Source organism: Macrobrachium rosenbergii, chromosome 44, assembly GCF_040412425.1.
Source record: "Macrobrachium rosenbergii isolate ZJJX-2024 chromosome 44, ASM4041242v1, whole genome shotgun sequence".
NCBI classification, from domain to species: Eukaryota; Metazoa; Arthropoda; class Malacostraca; order Decapoda; family Palaemonidae; genus Macrobrachium; species Macrobrachium rosenbergii.
The window spans coordinates 38,534,061-38,557,069 of record NC_089784.1 but is presented as its reverse complement, the minus strand read 5'-3'; the positions used below and the strand labels follow the sequence as shown (position 1 = coordinate 38,557,069).

Sequence of the window (23,009 nt, the reverse complement as noted above, 5' to 3'; positions counted from 1 at the left end):
TACTTGCCACGTCATATCCTTAAGAGTGTGAAGGTACAATGCCATCGGCCACTTACTTCCTCAGGTCAATATCTATATTACGAAAGTGTAATAAGTTCAGCTGATCACAAATAATTGGAACGTAAGGGGCTGACATTTATTGCGGATGTTGTCCTTTGGCTTGTTGTCCTTCCAAAGAACAACAAGCTTTGTAATTCGGTAATATCCACTTGAAAGCTATTAAAATCCTCAACCAGTGTTCTTTCGTGCATGCTGTAACCACTGTACAACTCACGAAAGTTACCACTGTTTCGCATTATATTTATGCAAATTATACAAGGCCCTTTCATCTGTATTTTACCTTAAGAAAATATAGAATAGGTTATAAAAATTTTCGCATTATTGTGTTTTTCCGTTAACCCCTTCAACGGAATCCCCGTGAATGGTTATTTATGGCTTCAAATTAGCTCCGAGAAATCCTTTACCATGGAATGGATATGTAAGTGGTGAGTATGGAATGAGAGAAAAAAGAGACAGCCTAAATAAGTAGAATGAAAAAATAACTGGAAGATAAAAAGGGACCCAAACAGAGATTCGAAGTGAAATTAAAGTCAAAATGAGTTGGCGATGAACAGAAGAACGTCCAAGCAGAGAAAATGTAAAGGGAAACAGTAAATCAAAAAAGTAAGTAGATGAAATAATAAAGAAGTATAAGAGATAGGTATTTGAAGAGACAAATAGACGAACACGCATACGCCAGAAGATATGAAGGAAAGATAAAGGAAGAAAATGGTCTACAATGAAATGGTTAAGAACTAGACGAAAAGTGTAAAGGCAGAAGGGAATGGTATGTAGGTAATTATATGAAATAACAACCTTGAAGAAATAGCAGAATGACAAAAAGTAAGCAAAGTTACTCGAGGAGATTTAGGCGAAGATACATGCCCAAGAATTATAGACGAAACAGGCAGAAGCGAATGGTAAACAAATGAAACATCAGAGGAAGAAGGATAGGATGAAAAGAGAAAAGAGCAGAGAAGCTTCGTATGCGACTGACAGATTTCGGCAAGTATTTGGGAGTTCTACTCAGGTCAGCCCACATAATCCCCTGATGAGATGAGAGAGAGAGAGAGAGAGAGAGAGAGAGAGAGAGAGAGAGAGAGAATACAGCAGAATGGGTATATATATATATATATATATATATATATATATATATATATATATATATATATTAACTATCACATACACAATTGTTCTGTGCATTAGTAGAATTACTAAAAGGACCTCATTCAAACTGGATGGTATCTAATGGAGTTTTTATTAAAAAGTTATAAGCTTTCTTGTTTGTCCAAGAAAGCTTGTAACTTTTGAATAAAAACTCCATTAGATACTCCATCCAGTTTGAATGTCCTTTTTAGTAATATATATATATATATAATATATATATATGTATATATATATATATATATATATATATATATATATATATATATATAATCAAACCTTCAAAGAAGGCATCGTGCTTACCCCATACAAAAATAAAAATACAAAAAGAAGAAGAAGAAGATATATATATACATATATATATACATATATTGTCACGAAGTGTTCCAAGTACCTGGTTATTACACTACTAATCACAAAATTTCAAAAATTTACCTCACCTCAGCCAGATACCTGCACTCTCATAACAATAAAATACAACTGAGTACTCTAAAGGCAACAGCAATCCCTTAAAAAAAGGCTTACTAATCAGGTGAGAAATCAGACTAAGTTTATCAAAACTCTTGTGAGGTATTTATATATGCTTGAATTAATTAAAAGGGCATCACTCCATAAAACAACTTTAACTATCTCCCCAGGTTAGAGTCACATCAGCAAAACTGAAGGAACAAAACTCTCTATCAAACTGGGTATTCACCTAATCAACCCTACCACTGGTGGTTAGTAAATGAAACACTATTGTAAAAACTTTAAATACAAAAATTTATTCTTCAATTCAAAATTAATAAATCAAAATTCACAATTTAAAGAAAATTTACTATTATTTGTAATCGAAACAACACAAAATTTTATTAATTGTTGAATAAAAACACAAATGTTAATCTATCACGAAATTGAATTAATCAAGCAAAAGTTAAACCATTAAGAAGTACTTACGATTTGAAAAGAAAATCTAAGTAAATGAAAATTAAATCATGTTTGCAATGTTAAATTATTAAGAAACGCTTAAAATGTTATGTAAATAAATGTCAAATCACCACTATATAAAATGTGAAAAACTAAGAGACTGAAAATACACAATATATGTCAAAGTGTTAAATTCATAAAGAACTAAACAAATAATTCAAAAAGAACCAAATAATTCAAATGACATTAGGAACACACTATTACACAAGATATAAAAAATGAAATGTAGTGAAAACTCACTTAAAGCAAAATTCCCTAATATATTGACAGGCCTACTAATCACATATCACACTTCAAAGTATGCAAATCTTGAAAATAAAGTACAATGTAAAATCATTCAAGTATTTTAAATCATGACTTAAATTGTAAGTAATATTACAATACCTGTAACCTGCAGTTTCTTACACACTTTTCACAATTATTGCCAAGGCACCTATTACAAACACTGTTATAAAACTGATGCTAGATCTAAAAAACTAAGTTAAATATTAATGACCACACGAATATTTCACATTAATAACTTCTATCTTCTGAAGAAAGAGAGAGAGAAAGAGAGAGAGAACCAGCGCAAAAGGTCTTTAGAATAAGAATGGACAACTTTTTATGATTCCAGTTAGAAGCGAAACAACTAGATGACGTTATTATAAAGGCAAAACATTTTGGGGCCGAGATCCGTAGAATATTGTAAAACACATTTTGGGAGCGAGATACGATCAGAACTGGCTGATACAATCTTACAAAAACATGACGCAATCGATCTAGACACGTTCATAAACTCTATTACGTAATATCCATGTGGTTTTACTCCTAGTAATTTTCAAGAAAAGGTATACGTGACTTTAAGGACGAGATCTCAAGGTGATCGATACAACTAGCAGGTGGCTAATCATGAATGGCAAGTTTATGAAACACGAACAAGAAAACCTTCCCTTATCTCTTGACTGAGGCAAAATCTTACGCTACTAGTCGAATATCTGTCAACGTGCTTATCTGACTGATGACAGCTCGAGAAACACAAAAGCGATCGAGTCTGACTTGAATCTCTCTCTCCCGCTATTACATTAATTAAATGATTTTGAATTATGCTGTTAAGTTATCTAAATCATTAATATTTGTGAGATCTGACATTACAAAGACATTTTTACATAACTATTATCAATAATATGCAGAATACACACAGAATACCTCTTGTATAAAGAAAAAATCATACGACATTTACAAAGCATATCATAATATTCTGGAAAAATCATGCTTTATACATTTTACAAGAGAATATCATGAGAATATATATATATATATATATATATATATATATATATATATATATATATATATATATATATATATAAATATATATAAAAGTATATATATATAAAGATAAAAAAGGCCCATAAAACACTATTTGAACGTTGCAACTATATATTTCGGGCACTTCCTTCTGTGCCCCTGTTCACTGGAAAAATATGGACAGATGAAATGCCACACCTACCTATGCTTTGTATATATACCCTTGTAACATTTCATCTGTCCATATTTTTCCAGTGAACAGGGGCACAGAAGGAAGTGCCCGAAATATATGGTTGCAACGTTCAAATAGTGTTTTATGGGCCTTTTCATCTTCATATTATACTGTAGAATTACAGTAAAAGACATTCATACACACATACATATATATATATATATATATATATATAGATATATAGAGAGAGAGAGAGAGAGAGAGAGAGAGAGAGAGAGAGAAATAACTGAATATACGCTGCAGAATAAGATTAAAAGTTGAAACAATTAGAGCGTCCGGAATATGAAGGAAAGTTAAAGATAAAATTAAATACCGTGGTAAAGGAATGACAGAAAGTAGGGAGATAAAAAGAAAATGGTATTGAAGAGCAAAATAATTGGGAAAGCATTTGAGTGGTGTAATATATAGAGAAAATATTTGGGAGACTATCTATTCCAGCTGAACTGGCATTGGTGTTTTATTTACCAATTTATCTTCATCATTACAGACCAGATACAGGCTTTTACTGCAAATTTTCACGGTTTTTTGTTTATGGTACAGGAATTATGACGAGCATTATTAACCAAAGGAAACTGATGCATGGACTTGTCTTCTTCAGTAATGTAGAACTACCTATATAACATTTTTAATGGGTTGACCCTCAAAATTGTGTTACCATACAGTCCCATTAGCTTCGTTGCTCAGACCACTTGTCCTCTGCATCATCGATAGCGGAAGCTCAATAAGCAAGAGCCTGGGGTGACATGCGGCCTATTTGATATATGCCATTGAACAACAGCTCAGTAACAGCAGCACTCTGTCGTCACTGGGCGACTGAGACACTCATGTGAAATGATGATAACTTTCTACCTTACATTTCGATCGTACCCTGTACTTCTTTAGTAAAAGGCGAGTAGTATGCTGACTGAGTCAGAGATTTCACTGAAGAAGTTGAGACCCAAGTACTTACACAGTACCTAAGAAGTTGCTTGATTAGGCAGTGAGACAGAAATTTTTCTTTACTTTGCAATTTTTTATGTAATGATTTCTATCATATTCACTCAGAAGAAGTAATTCTAATTAAACGCTATTACTTGTTATCTGGGTTTTAGGGAAGTTGGGTAAAAGTTAAGTATACCTTAGTTTTGCCAGACTGCTGAGCTGATTAACAGCTCTCCTAGGGCTGGCCCGAAGGATTAGACTTATTTAACGTGGCTAAAAACCAATTGGTTACTTAGCAACGGGACCTACAGCTTATTGTGGAATTCGAACCACATTATAGCGAGAAATGAATTTCTATCACCAGAAATTAATTCCTCTAACTCTTCATTTGCCGGCCGGAGAGTCGAACTCGGGCCTAGCGAGTGCTAGGCCACAACTCTACCGACTCGCGCAACGAAGAGCTGTTGGGTAAAACTCGCTGGTATGCAAAGCGTACTCTCTGCCCAGGTAAAACCGAAGGTGTTGCGTGAGTACTTTTCCAACTTTCTGTATGAATTCTGTGACTCAGTTGGCAGAGCCTAATCCTTCCACTCAGGGTATCCTGGATTCGATCCAAATTAGTGTTAGAAATTTATTAAATTATAACATTAATAACAATAACATGATTTTGTGTTGAGATCCATCATATTTACTCATAAGGAACAATTTGATTTAATTCTTGTCTCTAGGATCACTATTTGATCAAGAAGTTAGGCAAACTCGCTCTTATGCAAGGTGTACAGTACAATCTTAAGAGAGTAACTCACAGGTACCGTACACATATTTGTATTCCAACTTCGTTAGTTGGCAAAGCCCACTGGGGTTTGGTCCAACAGGTAGAAATCTGTTTCTCTTTCACAAGTGCCTGTGTCTTGATTTCATTATTATTATTTAAAATGTGTAGACGTTTATGGGCGATAAACCACGCAACGGAATACCTATAGCTAAAACAACAGACCAAAGAGAAATGCTTAATGGTAGTCGAAAAAAAAGTGAAATGGTGATGGGGCCAGCGACCTCATCCCCACAATCAAAAAAACTTCCCACACGTGTAAATGCGAGGGTGAAAGTGGAAAATTCTCGAGCGAAAGGAAACGAGACGAAAGCGCTTGTCATTCAAAGGATGAAATTGCCGATGCTACCCCGTTTTATCTTTGCTCATAAGAGGCAAATAGGCAATCGGAAGCGCTGAAAGGGATTTTTGGGTGAGGGAAACAGGGAGAGGGAGAGGAGCCGCCCTGAAGGGGGAACGGCGGTCAACGGAGCCAGTATCCCCGCCAGTTCATTTACTTAATCGGTTTACGTCCCCTTGTTCTGATTTACGGGACTCTGCCTTACTCCTCCCAGTACCCCTTCCCCATCCCCCTATTCCTCCTCCCGGGTCCGCCTCTTACTGCGATTTTTCAGTTCTTTCCTGTAATTCCCCTGCTCCTGCTACTCCTTCTCCTTCCCATCCTACCGTCATCTTTTTCTATTGTAATTTTCCTCATTCCAGTTTTCTGGAAATTTTATCCTACATTTCTTGTCAGCATTTGAAACTTTTCCAATTCAGAAATTTTCCTCTCACTTTTTATCTGTGCCATCCTCATTCCCCTCTTCCTCTCCTTTGGTGTTTTTCTTTTATCATTCCAGTAATTTCTTATTCCTTTTTCCACATTGCATTCCCATCCAACTTCTTCTTCTTCAACATTCCCCTCAGATTGTACTGTTCTTGTTTTACATAGTATTCTGGTACACCACCCAATTTATTACTTTTCAGACTCAACTAGCAGGGTTTTTTCCGCGATTCATCTCGCTAATTTTTTCTCGACCTTAACTAGCCGGTTTTTGCTCGAACTTGATTTATTTCTTTAAAATCATCTTGCTCGTTTTTGTCTTTTCTTTTCCTGTTTTTTTTTTTTCTCGAGCGGAATTCGAAAGATTTTTCTCTTCAGCTTAACTCGCCAATTGCATGTCAAATGAAGGTTTTATTTCAGACTTAACTCGCATCTTTTTCGACCTTAACTAGCCAGGTCTTTTCTCTCCAGCTCAAATAGCCATTGTTTCTCAAACTCAGCTCACCAGTTTTATTTTATTGCTCAAAATCAACGCAAAAGTTTTTTTTTTTTAAATGAAATTTAAAAATCTTTTTTCATCAAACTTAACTCGCTAGATTTTTACTCTCGAACTCTCTCGTTAGTTTCTCGTCATTCTTATCTTGCCGGGTTTTCTCTCAAGCTCAGTTCCCAAGTTTTCTCTCAAGCTACATTTGAGAGTTTTTTCCTTCAAAACTTAACTCAAAGATTTTTCTCTCGAAGACAACTCACACGTTAAGATTCTTAACATTTAACCTCACAGAATTTTTTTTTGTACCAAACTCAATCATTTTCTCACACATTGAGGTTGACTGATTGTTCCTTATATTTAACATGCCAGATTTCTTCTTCTTCGTTTAACGTGCTTTTCCCCAATTTTCATATGGGGTAAGAACGATGCCAGATTCTTGACTTAAATTAGTTGGTTTTTACTTAAGAAGTTGATATGCAGTGACTTAACCCTCGGAAAGTGCGAGAATGATTTAAGACGAAAGTGAAGTTATGCGTTGTGTCGGGGATTTTAGCGCTATACGTTGGTGAAGCAGCTGATTCTGGAGAAACTTTTTGCATAAAATTGAATCCTTAATTCCCTACTTAACGAAGAAAGGAAATGATGATTGTTGACTTTTTTCTGTGGAGCTACTTCTGCCTATATAAAATGACTTACCTATGAAGTAAAAATATATATATATATATATATATATATATATATATATATATATATATATATATATATATATATATATATATATATATATATATATATATATATATATATATATATATATATACATACATATATATATATATATATATAATATATATATATATATATATATACTGTATATATATATATATATATATTATATATATATATATATATATATATATATATATATATATATATATATATATTAATCAGAAGATGAAACCTATTCATATGTAGCAAGCCCACAGGTGTTCATTACAAAGAACTAAGAGGAAGTAAAGGAAATACAGAAAGAAGAGATCCCACTTATCAAAAAAATAAATAAACGAATAAATTAACAAATAGATAAAAATGTATTGATATGCAAGGAGAATAGTATTATGGTAATAATGCATTGCAGCTTCGCTTGAACTTATGAAGTTCCAACTGCACGACATCCTCTGGGAGGCTGTTCCACAGTCCAACGGTGTGAGGAGTAAAGACCATTTGAAACTGAGATGTTCGACAGCGAGGCACATTTACTGCATATTGATGCTGCTGTTCAGCGAATCTGGTTGCTCTCGGCAGATAAAGGTAATCAGGGATCAATTGTGAATGCGAAAGATCTCTGTTGAACTACAGCTTATGAAAAAGTGACAAACAAGAGACCATCCGTCGATAGTCAAAGTCATAACTACTGCTATCGGGAAACAGAAACTTACCAACACGAACCACTGTATTTAAAAGAGATAAATCTCTGGCAAAAGCAGACATCCACGCCGGAGAACAGTATTCTAGTACAGGAAGCACAAATGACCTAAAACAGGTCGCACTGATTTTGTCGCTGTCATAAATATATGAGGCCTTACAAGCAATACCTAACTTTCGTGCGGCATTTGCTGAAACTTTCATTAGATGTTTCTCAAAAGTTAGATGTGAGTCAAAGGTGACACCTAGAATAGTTAAAGCTTCAGACTTTTTCAGCAAAGTTCCATCCACCTGAAGGGGAGGATGGGGTGGGAAATCTGTACGAGATCTGCTAATCAATAGTGTTTTCGTTTTACTGGAGTTGAGCCTCATACACCACCGACTACGCCATTCCCTGACCCGGTCATGTCCCGATTGAGGCTGAGGGCAGCTTCATTTCTCAAAAGTGAAGACTTTACTGCACCTACAAGTGTTGCATTATCGGCATACTAAACAATCTTGTTTTCCAGGCCAACAGCCATGTCACTTGTATACACTAAAAATAACAGTGGACCAAGAACACTACCCTGTGGAACTCCAGACACAACAGGTCTTGGTTCACTAAAGATCCCGTCCACAGCAACTCGCTGCTGCCTACCTGAAGTTTAGAAATAAGTGCCTTGTGATTTACTAAATCGAAAGCAGCACTAAAATCTATCCGAATTACTCTCCACTCAAAACCCTTATCAAGGATCCTTTACAAGTGGCATGTCAACTCAATATATATATATATATATATATATATATATATATATATATATATATATATATATATATATATATATATATATATATATATATATATATATATATACTGCATATACACAGATCTTGGTAGTATTAGCGAATACCATAAAAGAAAGAAAAGCTGCCATTATGACGGAAGAGCACTAACATACTTTCAAGGGGAGGGAATTGATAAGAGAGGATGGTATGCGACCTCATACTTTGCTTGAGTGAGAAGCATGGAGAAATGAAAATGTCATCTTCTGGAACCACACCATTTAATGGGAAAGAGACCCGATAGGACTTAGCTATAAATGTTAACTAGTCAATGTTTGAAATCGTAACACCTTTAATTTCTTAACCTCACATGACAGCCTCCCAGAGGATGTCATGCAATTGGGACTTCAGAAGTTCAAGCGAAGATGCAATGCATTGCTACCCTAATACTATTCTCCTTGCATTTTAATACGTTTTTATCTATTTACCAATTTATCAATTTATTTTTCTTTTTAATAAGTGGGATCTCTTCCTTTTGTATTTCCTTTACCTTCTCTTACTTCTTCCTAATGAACACCATATTCTTTGGAAGCTTGAATTTGAATTTCAAATCAATGCCCCTGTGGGTTGGTTCAATATGAATAGGTCTCACCTTCTGAATAATAATAATAATAATAATAATAATAATAACAACTAACAAGAAAATGGAAAACGCAGTGGAAATAGTTCAATAGAACTGCTCATGATGATGGACGCCAAACGATAGACAGATGATCTCTAAATTACGTTAATAAAAATGAAACTAAGAAAATCTCGTAAAGCGGAGAGAGAGAGAGGTCAGAAACTGGTGAAAGAGCTGGGAGGTGGGTAGATGTACGGAATGGAGGCGCACATAGGCTAATAAAAAAAAAAGTAGACAAACCCTTGATAATTTGATTACGCATGGTGGTAAGAAAGAGTTGTAATGCAGTAGTAAAAATAAGTGGAAGAGGAGGAAGAAGAAGCAGCAGAGAAGAAAAAACAAGGGTGGTAATGAAGGATGATGTTTTATAGAAGGAACAACGAAGGAGCGAGAGTAAGCAAAGATGGAGAAGTAGATGGAAAAGAGAAAGAAGTTGAAGCAAAAGAGATGGAAAGAAAGGTGAGGAGTAGAAGGAAGAGTAGAAGAGTAAGACGAGTAAGAATAGAGTACTAAGAGGAGAAATATTTGGCGAGAGAGATGGCATACAGAAGAGGAGGTGAGAAAAGGAAGAGTGTGGCAGAGGAAACAGAAGAACCGAAGGAGAAGGAAGAGGAAGGGGAAGAAGAGGTAATAAAAGAAGAAGTTGTGACCGAGACCCAAGAACCAAGGAGACGCGGGGTGAAGTAAAGGAGATGGAACAGGTTAAAGAAAACGACTGGAACTGTGGAGACTGAAAAAAGCAGAGCAGAAAAGAAACTGGGATGACACAGAAGAAAGGGAGATGAGGAAAGTGGCAATCAGCTAATCGAGCATCTCTTGTCCCCAAAAGGAGACCCTTGCTGTAACGAAATCCACACGTCAGACAAACTGTCATCCAGCCCGGCAGAGTTGTCAGTCCCAGTTGTGTATGTTGGCCTGACAACCGAGAAGTGCTGTCACGGGGACAGAGAAGGAAGAAAGGGCTCAGGGAAAAATCTTGGTTAATCTCATCAGCTTTTGTTTTTTCTCTCGTCTTCATTCATTCTTCTGGTTAAGTAAGAGAAGCCTAGAGGTTGTGAACTTTGGATCGAGAAATGGTGTGTATATGTATGAATATGTATATGTATATGTATGTTTAAATATATATAAGCTACAAATGTCGTTTAACATCCAATTCGCTCTATCTCGGAAATAATATATGTATATATATGTAAACCATAGGGGAATTATAGTTGATAGGAAACTTGTCGTCTTAGGGGCTCGAACCACCGAACACAAGAACTCACGACGTTCAGTGACGCCTTAGCCTATTCGGCTTTCAAGAGATATAAGTTGACACCGACTCTCGTGTAATTAGCGTCGGTGTTAAATACCTGCGTTCGACGGAGATTTGTACATGAGAGTCGATATTAACTTATACTTTTCTTGTTAGCCGAATAGGCTAAGGCGTCACTGAACGTCGTGAGTCCTCGTGTTCGGTGGTTCGAGCCCATGTGACGACGAACTTCTTATCAGCTATAATTCCCCTTCGGTTCACATATATTTACATATATTATTTCCGAGATAGAGCGAATTGGATATTAAACGGCAGTTGTAGCTTAATGCTTGTATATAAATCACGGTGATGTGACAAAAATTAAAATATATATATATATATATATATATATATATATATATATATATATATATATATATATATATATATATATATATATATATTTTATATATATATATATCATTCATATATATATATATATATATATATATATATATATGTAATATATATATATATATATATATATATATATATATATATATATATATATATATATATATATATATATATTTTATATATATATATATATACATATATATTAGAAAAATAAATTAATAGTTCCTAACAGATAACTCTGTAGCTTCCAGTTTTATTGGAATAATATATACTGTATATATATATATATATATATATATATATATATATATATATATATATATATATATATATATATATATATATATATATATATATATATGTATATATATATATATGTATATATATATATATATATATATATATATATATATGTATATATATATAAATATATATATATATATGGAATATGTCTTATAATGTATGGTGTCACACCATAAATAGTAATGTAACGTATATTCCTTCTTGATATCTGATACTCTAATCAGATGAAAATGAACAACACTAAAACGTCACCTACTCGGCCAAATGACACTTATTGAAATCCTTAAAAATCATTGTCTCCGGTATAAGAGGCAGGATTACATTTATGAATCGATCAGTCAATTACTCAGCTTATAGCATTTTAGTAAAACGAGTTCTTTCCGAAGGTAGCATGATTCGACATTTTCATCATTTGCAAATATCGTTCCTGGGTGTTCTTTTTTTTTTTTTTATCTTCCAGAACTGGTGAAAATGTCAACTCACAAATAGGCGTCTTCTACTACCGGAGTTCCTTCTCTATTTGTTAATTCTTTTGGGCAGAATCTATGAAAATCTTGTTAAAAGCGCATCAGAAGAATTTAAATGCTATATGATTACGTGAATTGTGATACTCTTATTCCTGAGCGTTGTTGTTAACCTAACAAACACCACATTTGTTTGTTGGATTTCGATGATAAGTTGTATACAAATAGACTCTGCGAAAACTTGATAAAAGAAACAATAACAGAGTAATACTAACAAGTTCAAATACAGATCAGATACGAAATTTGTGATTCTCATATTAATGAGTAGCTGTCACAAGCTAACCAGTACATTTATTTGCCGATTGCCTACCAGATGCCTCTCAACCAGAGTTAGCGAAAACTCTTTACTAATAGAAGCAAATGCGCATGAAATATGATACGGACGTTCTCGGACCATAGTCCATTTGCTCAATGAGGATGGCTCCTTCAGGACCCATCCCACGAATTGGTACAAGAGCGCTTGCAGAAAATGTCCTTAGAACTAAAAGCAGATTATGAACTGTGATTCTCAGAATTTTCGGCCTTTGTCTGATTCTCCTGTATAGCCCACCGATTATCAACCTCGCCCCCGCCCCCTCACCACTCACCCAGTCCCCATTTCTTTTATGGACGAAGGACCTCCCACAATGTCCGCCACTGTGCCATAACTCACGTCAACTGACCACCGCTTCACACGCCATTGCACACAAGGAGTTCCTGCCTTTTTCTCTAAATTTGCCAGCTAAGGAATATTCACAGCCGACCGGTCGCTCGAGGTTTGCGCCTATAGCGTTTACGATCGTACATGCGCCTTCGCCTGGGATGTTTATGCACTTGCACGCTGGCGATTCGATCGTACGCCTGCGCTCCGGTAAGCAATAGATAATTATTTCTTTTCGTCTCTTTTTAATCATTAAGTTGAAACAGCATATTTTCTTATTATCATCATACATAAATCTCTCTTCACATTCTTCGAGATAGAAAAGAATTTTTCATCTTTCCATGGCAAGGAAAATATAGTTATCCGATTAATCACACGATCTCTCTCATCCCCTCTCTTCTCGACAGCTTCCGCCAAGGAGTCTAAGTGACATCGTTTGTTTTACTTCAGAAAACACTTAAATATAGATCAATATATTAAAATGGCAGGGGTAGGGGTGAGGTGGCAAATTATGGAAGGAAGAGATTGGGAATTACAAGGGGATGGTAGGAGAGGGAAGAGTTATGGATACATGAGGTTAAATGTTTTTTGTTCTTTACACCTCTTTAAACTTTGCGTTGAGGAATGTTACATGGGACTCAAGTCGATTCAACTATAAATCTAATGGTTCAAACGAGGGCGGGTTTACAGCGAAGAGAATACAAAGCCATGATAATGCTTGAAATTAGTTGAATATGTCTTGCGCCAATTGAGGTGGCAAGTGAACAAGGGATTTGCGAATGGTAAAGAAAAAAAAAAAAAAAATAATTGTAGTAGTGGCCTTGCCATGCACCGTGTTTCTCTTGAAATCACACAAAGTTTTTAACTTCTCCATTCATATAAGAATGGTAAGATGTACAAAATTGTGGCTTAATGCCATTTCCAGTCAAGAATCCTTCCCTCTCTGCCATACTTGTGACCAGTGCCACTTTATTGTTGCTTAGCATTTGGTATGATGGATGAGCAATTGTTGCCGAGTCTTTCATGTACTTAACCACATAGAATATTGGAAGACCCGAAAAAAGATTGCAATCCCTTTATGGTTTTTGGTACTTTGAGATTTTTGATGTCTCTAAGCTTAACAACTGTCATTTGCATGCCATGTTTGTCAGCTGAAGTCCAGATTTTCCAAAAGTAAAGTTTATACAGACAAATTTTCATGCTTCCAAACAAAATAAGCGAAAAGCTGCAACAGAAGAGCATTAAATATGATGGAACAAAGAAAAACTGATGAAACTTGCAAAAGAGAACATGCCAAAAAGCCCTCTGCAGAGCTGTTGCCAGCTCAGTACATTTCATAAAATCTGAGGTTGCTGGAGGATGGATGCATAAGGTCCAAGCAATGACAGAGTTGTAAAAGTACTCTTCTTTTAGGAAAAGAGTGAGAGATGGTATCTTGAGATCACCAACCAAGATACAGCATTTACACAACAGAAGGAATCTGGAATAAAATAATTACAAAACAGGAGTATAACTTACTCATACATCTTCTTCACCTCTTCAAAAGTCAATGATCTACATTCATTTTCTGGCACTCTCAATACTTGTGACACCAAAGAAGGTAAATCATAACTTTTTGCTCTGATAAGTTCCTTTGATGATATTTTCAAGTCACAGACCAAACGTCCGCACATAGCTGCCCTTTCGGCAAATCCTTTACTCTGAAAAAGTATATTGTAAATTATCAATAAAATAGTAACCTGCATTTATAAAGCTCCATATACATGAATAAAAAATGCACTATGTCCCCTCAAAATGTACAGAATATAAACTGACTTACTGTAAGCTTTGGCATCTGTGTTCTCTTGAGACGTCCAAGGCGTGACCAATGGGGAATTTTATTTACATTTACTCTATGGAGGAGAACACTCAGATCGAAGTTAAATATGTCATGTCCCACTATTATATCTGGGTCAATCTTATGAATCTTGGCCAAAAGGAATCCCAAAAGAGCCCGTTCACTGTCTGACTTTTCAATCTTGGTTGACTGATATCGAGGTAGGTTATCTTTCAAATCCCAGGGCCAAATTACATCAGATGGGTGTGTCATAGCTTGGAAAAATCAGAAATAAAATTATAATTCTGAAATTAATTTCTTCATGATCACATACTCTATCTCAAGTCACTTTTATTTCTACACAAATGAATAAAGAAGAGGCAGACACAATACATACCACAAAAGTGCACCTGGAAAGGAGGATTTGGAGGAGCTTTGTCAAGAGGAAATTCATGATGGACAAGACATGACACCATAGCTATTTCATTCTGGTGTGTCTTTGGGTTAACTGTTGTTCGCATGACAACAGTCATCACTACTACAGGGGGTGCTGCTATGTTGGGTACAGGAGTAACATAGTCTGGCTGCACAGCTATGGCCTGCATTGAGAAGTGCACTTGAAATAAAAATACAGTCAAATGTCTACTAATGTACATGGCATAGAGCAAATCAAAATTTATGCTATTATCTAAGCTTCTCATTTCCATGACTCAAAACCTTTATTGATTTAAGAAGTACTTCTATCATTTCATGATAAAGCCCAATTCTGTTTCATCCCTTTTCTTCTCTTGTTTTCTTCCTGCCTAGGCTAAAATAACATTATTCTGTCCCTGTCTGGTCTAAAATAACTATACTGTACCTAACTATCAGTAATATATTTTTATTTTAAAAAGGTGGTATCTCTCTCTGTTAACAAACTAGGGGAGACAGAAAGAAGAATTTACAATATATATTTCAGAATAAAATTTGTCAGTTTATAGACAATTATTAAAATAAAATATTAAAATGTTAACTTAGTCAAACCACAGTCTCTCATTACTAGACAGTTTACCCAAGTCTTTGCTCTTAAATGGCGTAAAGTTAATGATCTGATCAACAGAGTAGGAAGAGAACAAGTTAAAAAGGAATGCATTTGGGCCAAAATGGAGCTACAAAGAACATTTACTACCATCTATAATGTGCCTAGCAAGGCACACTGTGAGTGGAAGCCTTACAGGTGGAGGGCATAAAAATAAAGACCATAGCAAAATTCAAAACTAAGTACAAGAAATAAACTAGTTACGATTAACTTACCTCCACCTTACACCAAGACACTGGTGTTGATGGCAACTGTGGTAGCTTGATATCTAGCCAGCATGGGCCTTTGATCTGACGTTCTAAAAGGAAGAGCTCCAGAGAGGATGTATTTGTACCAAAAACATGACTGAAGGTCTCTCCACTCAAGTCCATAGACACAGCAGGGTAGTCAGCCTTCAAGAAAAGTTCAAAACATGGAGTAGCAAATTTTTATAGCACAAACTAGCTTTTACACAAACACCTGAAATCATAATTTTGACTTGGCTGATATATGAAAATTAGGCTACAAAGCAAAGCATTGGGACACTTTCAGCCATTCAGTGCTTAAGACTGAAAACAGGGAGTTAGAGATTAACTTTCAATATCACCAAACTCATCAGTCTTGTCTACCAGAAAGAATAGTCCATATGTACCACCTGGATCAACAGATTAAAACCAATCAACCTCTTCACTATTCATATTGTTTGGACATGTGGCAGCAACACAAAAAGGGGTGGGAGGTGGAAAGCAGAATATTACTGATAGGTTCATTAAAATATTTATAGTATAAAACCTGAGTTTTTCATCACACCCCCATAAATCTTACTTAGTCTAAATCAAAATTTTAGTGGGAGGCAGAAGTGCTGAGTACCCAGGTTCGAAGAATCTATGGGTACTTTGGAACTGTGTGGGTCAAGATATAAAAGCTCAGTTAACTCAAAGGGTTATTCACAGGCATAAGGAACCTATTACCCAAGTAAGACAATGTCAGTGAACCCGGAAGACTATATATCTAGCAAATCATGAATGAATGGATGCGGATAAAGTTGAGTAAAAGATGGAGCCTTCCAACATCTTTCCCCAAGGGTAAAACATGACTCACTGTCACTACCAGTTATAACAAGTAGTAGTCTAATAATTTGTGTATATATCTCAGATAAAGCTCAGCAAAAGTAGACTAACACTGACTGGAACCTGGCCACAAAACTGAGGATATATCCAGATTAGGATGATAGCCTGTACTAATATGACATGAAACCTGCTTTTTCCACTGACCTAGAGGAAAAGTATTTTCACCTCTTAGTCTTGAATTCTCTGTAGGTAGTGGAAAATGGCCCACAATGGATGACGCACATGCTCATTACTTGAGAGTCCTAGACTAGTCATTTGATTCTTGACCAAGAAGTCATGAGCGCAAGACAGACCCTATTACCATGCGCTCTCATCCTGGTTACAATTCTCCTTCCACAATGGAAGACAGGTAGTCCAGTCAGCAAGTAGGCAATCTGAGTAGCAGAGAGGCTGATTACCAGCCACAAGTGGAAAGAGATGGCTGAGCAGTAGTGGCCAGTTCAATCAATGTGTACCACAAATGCATAGCTGACAGGTACAGAAGTGGGTGTGTCATACATGCAGGATAGGTAGCAAGGAAAGTTAAGTTACTTGAAGACAGGGCTACTTCACTGTTAAAATGAAAAAGAAGACTCTGTCACTGACTGGGAAACAGATGACTCAAGAGCCAAAGAAGCAGGCAGGTGGGGAGCAGCAATCATTCTTAACACATCTTACAAAAAAGGGAGGGTGACCAACTCTGGATACCACTACTGTAGTTCTATGCAAATGTGGGTCAATGTCAGTGATGACAAAGAGATACAATAGGTCCTATCAGGAATACCCTGACAAAACTGCTGAGGCACAGCAAAGTTTATAAAGCAAAACAAAGCACTAAAAAAATACAGAGCACAAATTACGATAGTAAACATAAAAAAACATCAGCACCAGGTAGCACACAAAACTCACTGAATACAAGCGTTAATACAAGACTAAGCCACTTTACTTAAAAACCTGGAAAGCAATGCTCAATAAAGTTACTACTGCTGGGGTACGAGAGAAAAAGTAACTGATACCCTGAGAAAAATCCATAAATCACATAATATAAGGCTAATAAAACCTACCTACAATTACCAGGAAGAAGTGCCAAACATTACGGAACAGTAAAATACCAATAAAAAAAACTTGATTTTTGCTTACCAACAATATTTGCAACAAACTCTACCTTTGTTATAAAATATTAGTTTAATAACACAGGATGTCATAGGGTGGTTGGTTTCTACCTATGGGAGTGGACTGTCATCCTTCTTTCTAGTAGACAAAACACTGTTCAGTCTGGGGATATTCATCACCATAAATATGGGCTCATTATGATTGAAGGGGTTGTAATGAAACAAACTATTAAAAATCTAGTAATCTTATCAAAATTAATGAAAAAAACATTGTCAACAAAACTATACTATCAATTATTCAGTTTTGCATGCTCTTCAATTCAACAGTTGTCAAAGCTGTTAGCCTGCGATATGGGCCTCCAAAATCAAATGACCTACTTACTGAATAACGTATTTCCATATAATCGGACTCATTTGGGACTTCAAACTTCTCAAATGCATAAAACTTCTTAGTTATTCGTGACTTAAACTCATTAATGGTGTATTTTTCTGCTACTTTTGAAGCAAATTCCTCATACACATTGTCCCATGCTACCACGTCACCAGTTTCTTGCTTTGTCTTTAAATCCAGGCGCTGAAACACATCAAATGAATCAAACATACATCGTAAGTTTAAAGGCTATGCCAAGTCCTATAAGAAATCTTTTGTAATTACAAAACTATATAAAAAATAGATATAAGAACATTGCAAATCATTTACACACTCTTTAACCAAAACAACTCACCTTAACTCGTGGTAAAAGAAAAATTCTACGCTGGATATTCTTTACTGAAATGCAACAACTGGTGTAACTCTGAACGGAATCAATCCAAATTTTTCCAAATAAATAAACAGTGCCAGGTTGTTTGAAGGGGTCTTCATATGCATCCAACCAATAAAACCTCAAGACCTGAAATACCAATTTTAAACTATTATGTGATTTCATATATCCAAAGCATTACTTTGATCTCATTCATTTTGTCTAGTCAGTGACACCTTCAGTAAAATATTAAAAAAAAAAAAATTATATTAAAATTTTCTGTTGCCTAGAAAACCAACCCAAAGAAGGATACCTGTCATTCACCATGTCAGTTTTTACACCACAAATAACCTTCAACTACTTCTATTTCAATAATGTCCAAATCCACATTTCATAAAGGAGGGAAGGCTTAATAATCACTTCATAACCAGCTACCATCCTAGCTTCACCACTTATAACAAATGGTAGTAGGATGATGTATTTACTCTAAAAAAGCTACAAAAGTCAACTCATTCCATTACCCATATCGACATTAGTTATTCCACTTTCTTACTTTGAAGGCTAAATCCTTAAAACCCTATAAACTTGATTAGTGAAATCAAAATTTTAATAGACTTATTTCAGCTGCAGTATTGGAAAATTAATGACCTTTCTCTGTCTTGATAATTATCATTCAATCTTTGAATGGAAATGAAAAATTACATTATCCTACATATAGTTCATTTGAAAACAAAAGTTTTTCTCATATAATTTGAATATCCAGCAATTATACTTAAATTCTTCCTTTAGATGTAAATGGGGAAAAATGACATTTTCACAATAAAATTAAGTTTTATATATACTTACCAACTAATTAATTACTTAACTAACGTATCTACCTTGCGCGGCAATTTTTTTAACTAAGTGGTAGCACTTCTCTTGTTTATTTGTTTACATGTAGGTAACAGCCCCCCCCCAACAACCGGGGTACAACAGGAACAACCTGGCAGCCATTATCCAATTTGTTTGTGTCCTCATGTCCTTAAGAGGGGAGGAGGCCAGGCTCTGATTCTGTAATTACTTGGTAGGTATATAAAACTTAATTTTTTTTATTAAATTGTCATTTTCATCTAAGTAACTTACCAAGTAATTACATAGCTGAATCCCACATTGAATGGAGGTGGGATACATGGGTAAAGTCTACTCCAAAACATCAAAGCATGATAGAATCTGAAATAGAAAAATCTGCCAGCATTGTATACAATGCTTTTTGTTTCCTTACTTGGTAAGAGAGCTACTGCAGGCAAATACTGCCTCTGGTTGGTGCTCATCTTAACCCGTAGTGGCTTGGCTGTTGAGCCGTGGAGCGCCTCTGCTTAAGTTGGAGCTTTGTAGAGGAGGATATGCCTGATGGCTAACAAAGCATACAATAAGGTGCCCTTGCCCTGGGCGCAGTACCAACATTAAAAAACCAGACAACATTGTCACCTACTCTGAAAAAACTTGTTAAAAACCACAACCTATCCTATAAGACTGGTGGATACTCCAGGTACCTTGTACCCCCTGGCTCCCCAAAACTCGTAAACCCTACACCAAGACAAAAAGACAGTAGGAGAAAAAGTGCTTCCTATGATTCTCCACCCAATACCATGTCAGCCACCGATACCGGACCCCAAGGTACTGCAATCGTTAAACACTGTTTCTACTTCCGTCAAGTAGTGAGGAGCAAAAATGGACCTGCACCTCCAGTACATAGACTGGATAATGAAAGTCAAGGCCAAGTTATGTCTAAAAGCCAAGGAAGTCGACACCGCTCTGATATCATGCGCTCTCACTTTCAAGTTTGGTAAAATGTCCCCCTGGATCTGGTAATATGCTTTTCTGATTAAATCTCTTAAGAAGAACAACGCATTCTTTGATACAGGACAGCTGGGTTCCTTACTGAACACAAAAGATTACTAGAGGCCCATGATCTTTTCTCCTATTAAGGTAGTATCTCAATGCTCTGACTGCACACAGTACTCTCTCTTCCTCCTCCTGACCAAGAATTTCCATCAAGTTTTTCACAGTGAATGAATGAGGCCAGGGCTTGGACAGGTCCTCGTTCTTGGCCAGAAATCCTAAGGTGAAGGAGCAAATGGCATCCCCTTGAGAAAAGCCTACTCTTTTGTCAATAGCTTGTGTTCGCTGATGCGATTAGCCGTAGCTAAGGCAAAGAGGAAGAGAGTTTTACATGTCAGATTCCGAATAGAAGCAGAGCGAAAGGGCTCAAAAGATGGGCCCATCAACCATTTCAGGACCACATCCAGATTCCACGAGACCAAAGTGTTGTCCCTTGTTGTTTCATCAGAATTCAATGACAGATCCAAACCTCTATGCTTGAAAATGGAGCTAAGCATTACCCGATAGCCTTTGATGCTAGAGGAAGACATGTTCTTGGTACAGTGAACCCCCCGTATTCACGGGGGATGTGTCCCACACCCCCCCCGCGAATAGGTCAAATCCGCGAATGCTTAAAACCCCTCTAAAAACACTTAGAACTGCCCATTTTGATAGCTTAAACCAAGAAAAACCCTGTAAAAATGCTTATACCTGAGTATTTTAATAGTTTTATCACAAAAAGTGCTTTATTCATGAAAATTATATGAAAATACAGTAATTACTGAATATTTCTCAGTGAAAAATACCGCGAATGGGCGAATTTTCCGCGAATGATGGCTAGATATGTTCCACTGAGAAACCCGCGAATGCGTGAGTCCGCGAACCATGAGAACGCAAATATGGGGGGTTTACTGTATTCCTAAAAAAAGGAGAAAATCTGCAATTTGCATTAAAGTGGTCTCAGAAGATTAGACATTGTAGTTGTGGGACCACTGTCGGAAGACTGACCACTTGGCCTGATAGATGAGGCTAGAAGACTTCCTCCTGCACTTTGAAATAGCCTCTGAAACTTCCCTTGAAAAGCCCTTCACTCTTGACAAGCTTACGGACAATCTGAAGCCTGTCAGAGAGAGAGCAGACAACCTTGGTGGTGTATTCTGAAGTGGGATGGTCTGAGTAGCAATACTTTTTGGGGAAGCAGCCTTGGGTAGTCCACCAACAGATGTAGGAGATCTGGGAACCACTCCGTCAGAGGCCAAAACGGGGCTTTGAGGGTCATGGTCGCATTGTAGTGCGTCTCAAATGTGTTCAACATCTCCCTGATCATGCTGAAGGGTGGGAAGGCATAAAGGTCCAGATTCGACCAATCCTGAAGCATGATGTGCGTGGCCCATGCAAGAGGATCCGAGGCTGGTGAGCAAAACAGGAATACGATGGTTCCTGAAGGTGGCTAAAGGTCCATCATTGGCTTGCCCCACAACTTCCACAGGTCTAGAGATACCAGGGGATCCAGGGTCCACTCCATGGGAAGGACTCACTTTTGACAGCTCAGCTCATCCACCACCACATTCAACTTTCCCTGGATAAAGCGAGTGATAAGAGTAACTCGTTTTTGGTCTGCCCAAAGCAGTACTTCTCCTGCAGCTTGACAGAGAGAGAAGGAATGGGTACCACCTTGTTTGCAGATGTAATTTAAGGCTGTGGTATTGTAAGCGTGCACCACGATTGTCTTGTTGCCAACTAGGTGCGGAAAATTATGAAGTCCAAGCTGAACTGACTTCAGCTCTCTTACATTGATATGTAAGTCCTGTTGTTCTGGAGTCATTGTCCCTGAGACCTCCTGACTGTTTAGCAGGGCTCCCCAACCTCTGTCCAAGGCATTAGAATGGAAGTCTAGGTCATGGTTCAGAGGATAAAAGACTTCCCTTCTAACAGCCTAGCTTTTGACAGCCACCACTGAAGGTCCAATTTTATCTCCGGGGTGATCGGAAAAACATGACTGTATGGCTGTGTCTTCCTGTTCCAGTTGGCCTTCATGTAAAACTGAAGTATTCTCATACGTAATCTGCCCAGTCTGACGAAAGTTTCCATGGTGGCCAGAGTCCCCAATAGGCTCATCCATTGTTGAGCTGAACAAGACGACAGGGCTACAAACTCCTGGACTGTTTAAAGGCAGCTGAATATCCTCTTGGGGGACAGAAAAGCCCGAGAGTTCAGTGTCATCCCCAGATAGAGGATTTCTTGAGAAGGGCTTGTAGGGTTCTACGTGAACCCCACACATCTGGCTCACTAATCTCCTCACAACATCATTCTCCATGCACGAAACACATGGACACAAGAAACACAGCATACATATAGTATCTTTTAGACATATATCTCCATTCATATTACTGTCATGTTAAATGTATCTTTGTTACCATACACACTACAATGTCAGCATTTCTGCCATATGTACCACAGCTTCAGTCATGCCTTGTACAGGCAGTCCCCAGTTATTGGCAGCCTCGGTTATCGGTGATCCGGTTTTATGGTAATTGTCTAGGGACAACAATAACTGGATTTTTGGCAATGATAACTGGATTTTAGGTGCCAACATGCGCTGATATCCAGTTATCGGTGACTTTCGGTTAACGT

At 36.7% G+C, this 23,009-nt stretch overlaps 1 protein-coding gene across 1 annotated transcript in view; it reads right to left on the bottom strand.

The window, feature by feature from the left end:
- DNApol-alpha180 (DNA polymerase alpha catalytic subunit) overlaps nt 1-23,009 on the bottom strand; it is a 309,561-nt gene that overhangs the window by 212,347 nt on the left and 74,205 nt on the right. The window contains exons 8-13 of the mRNA XM_067088444.1: nt 18,501-18,665; nt 18,158-18,349; nt 15,791-15,967; nt 14,895-15,096; nt 14,501-14,772; nt 14,200-14,381 (exon numbers count right to left, since the gene is read on the bottom strand). Of these exons, the coding sequence (XP_066944545.1) occupies nt 14,200-14,381; nt 14,501-14,772; nt 14,895-15,096; nt 15,791-15,967; nt 18,158-18,349; nt 18,501-18,665 (1,190 nt within the window). The remainder of the gene's footprint in view (nt 1-14,199; nt 14,382-14,500; nt 14,773-14,894; nt 15,097-15,790; nt 15,968-18,157; nt 18,350-18,500; nt 18,666-23,009) is intronic.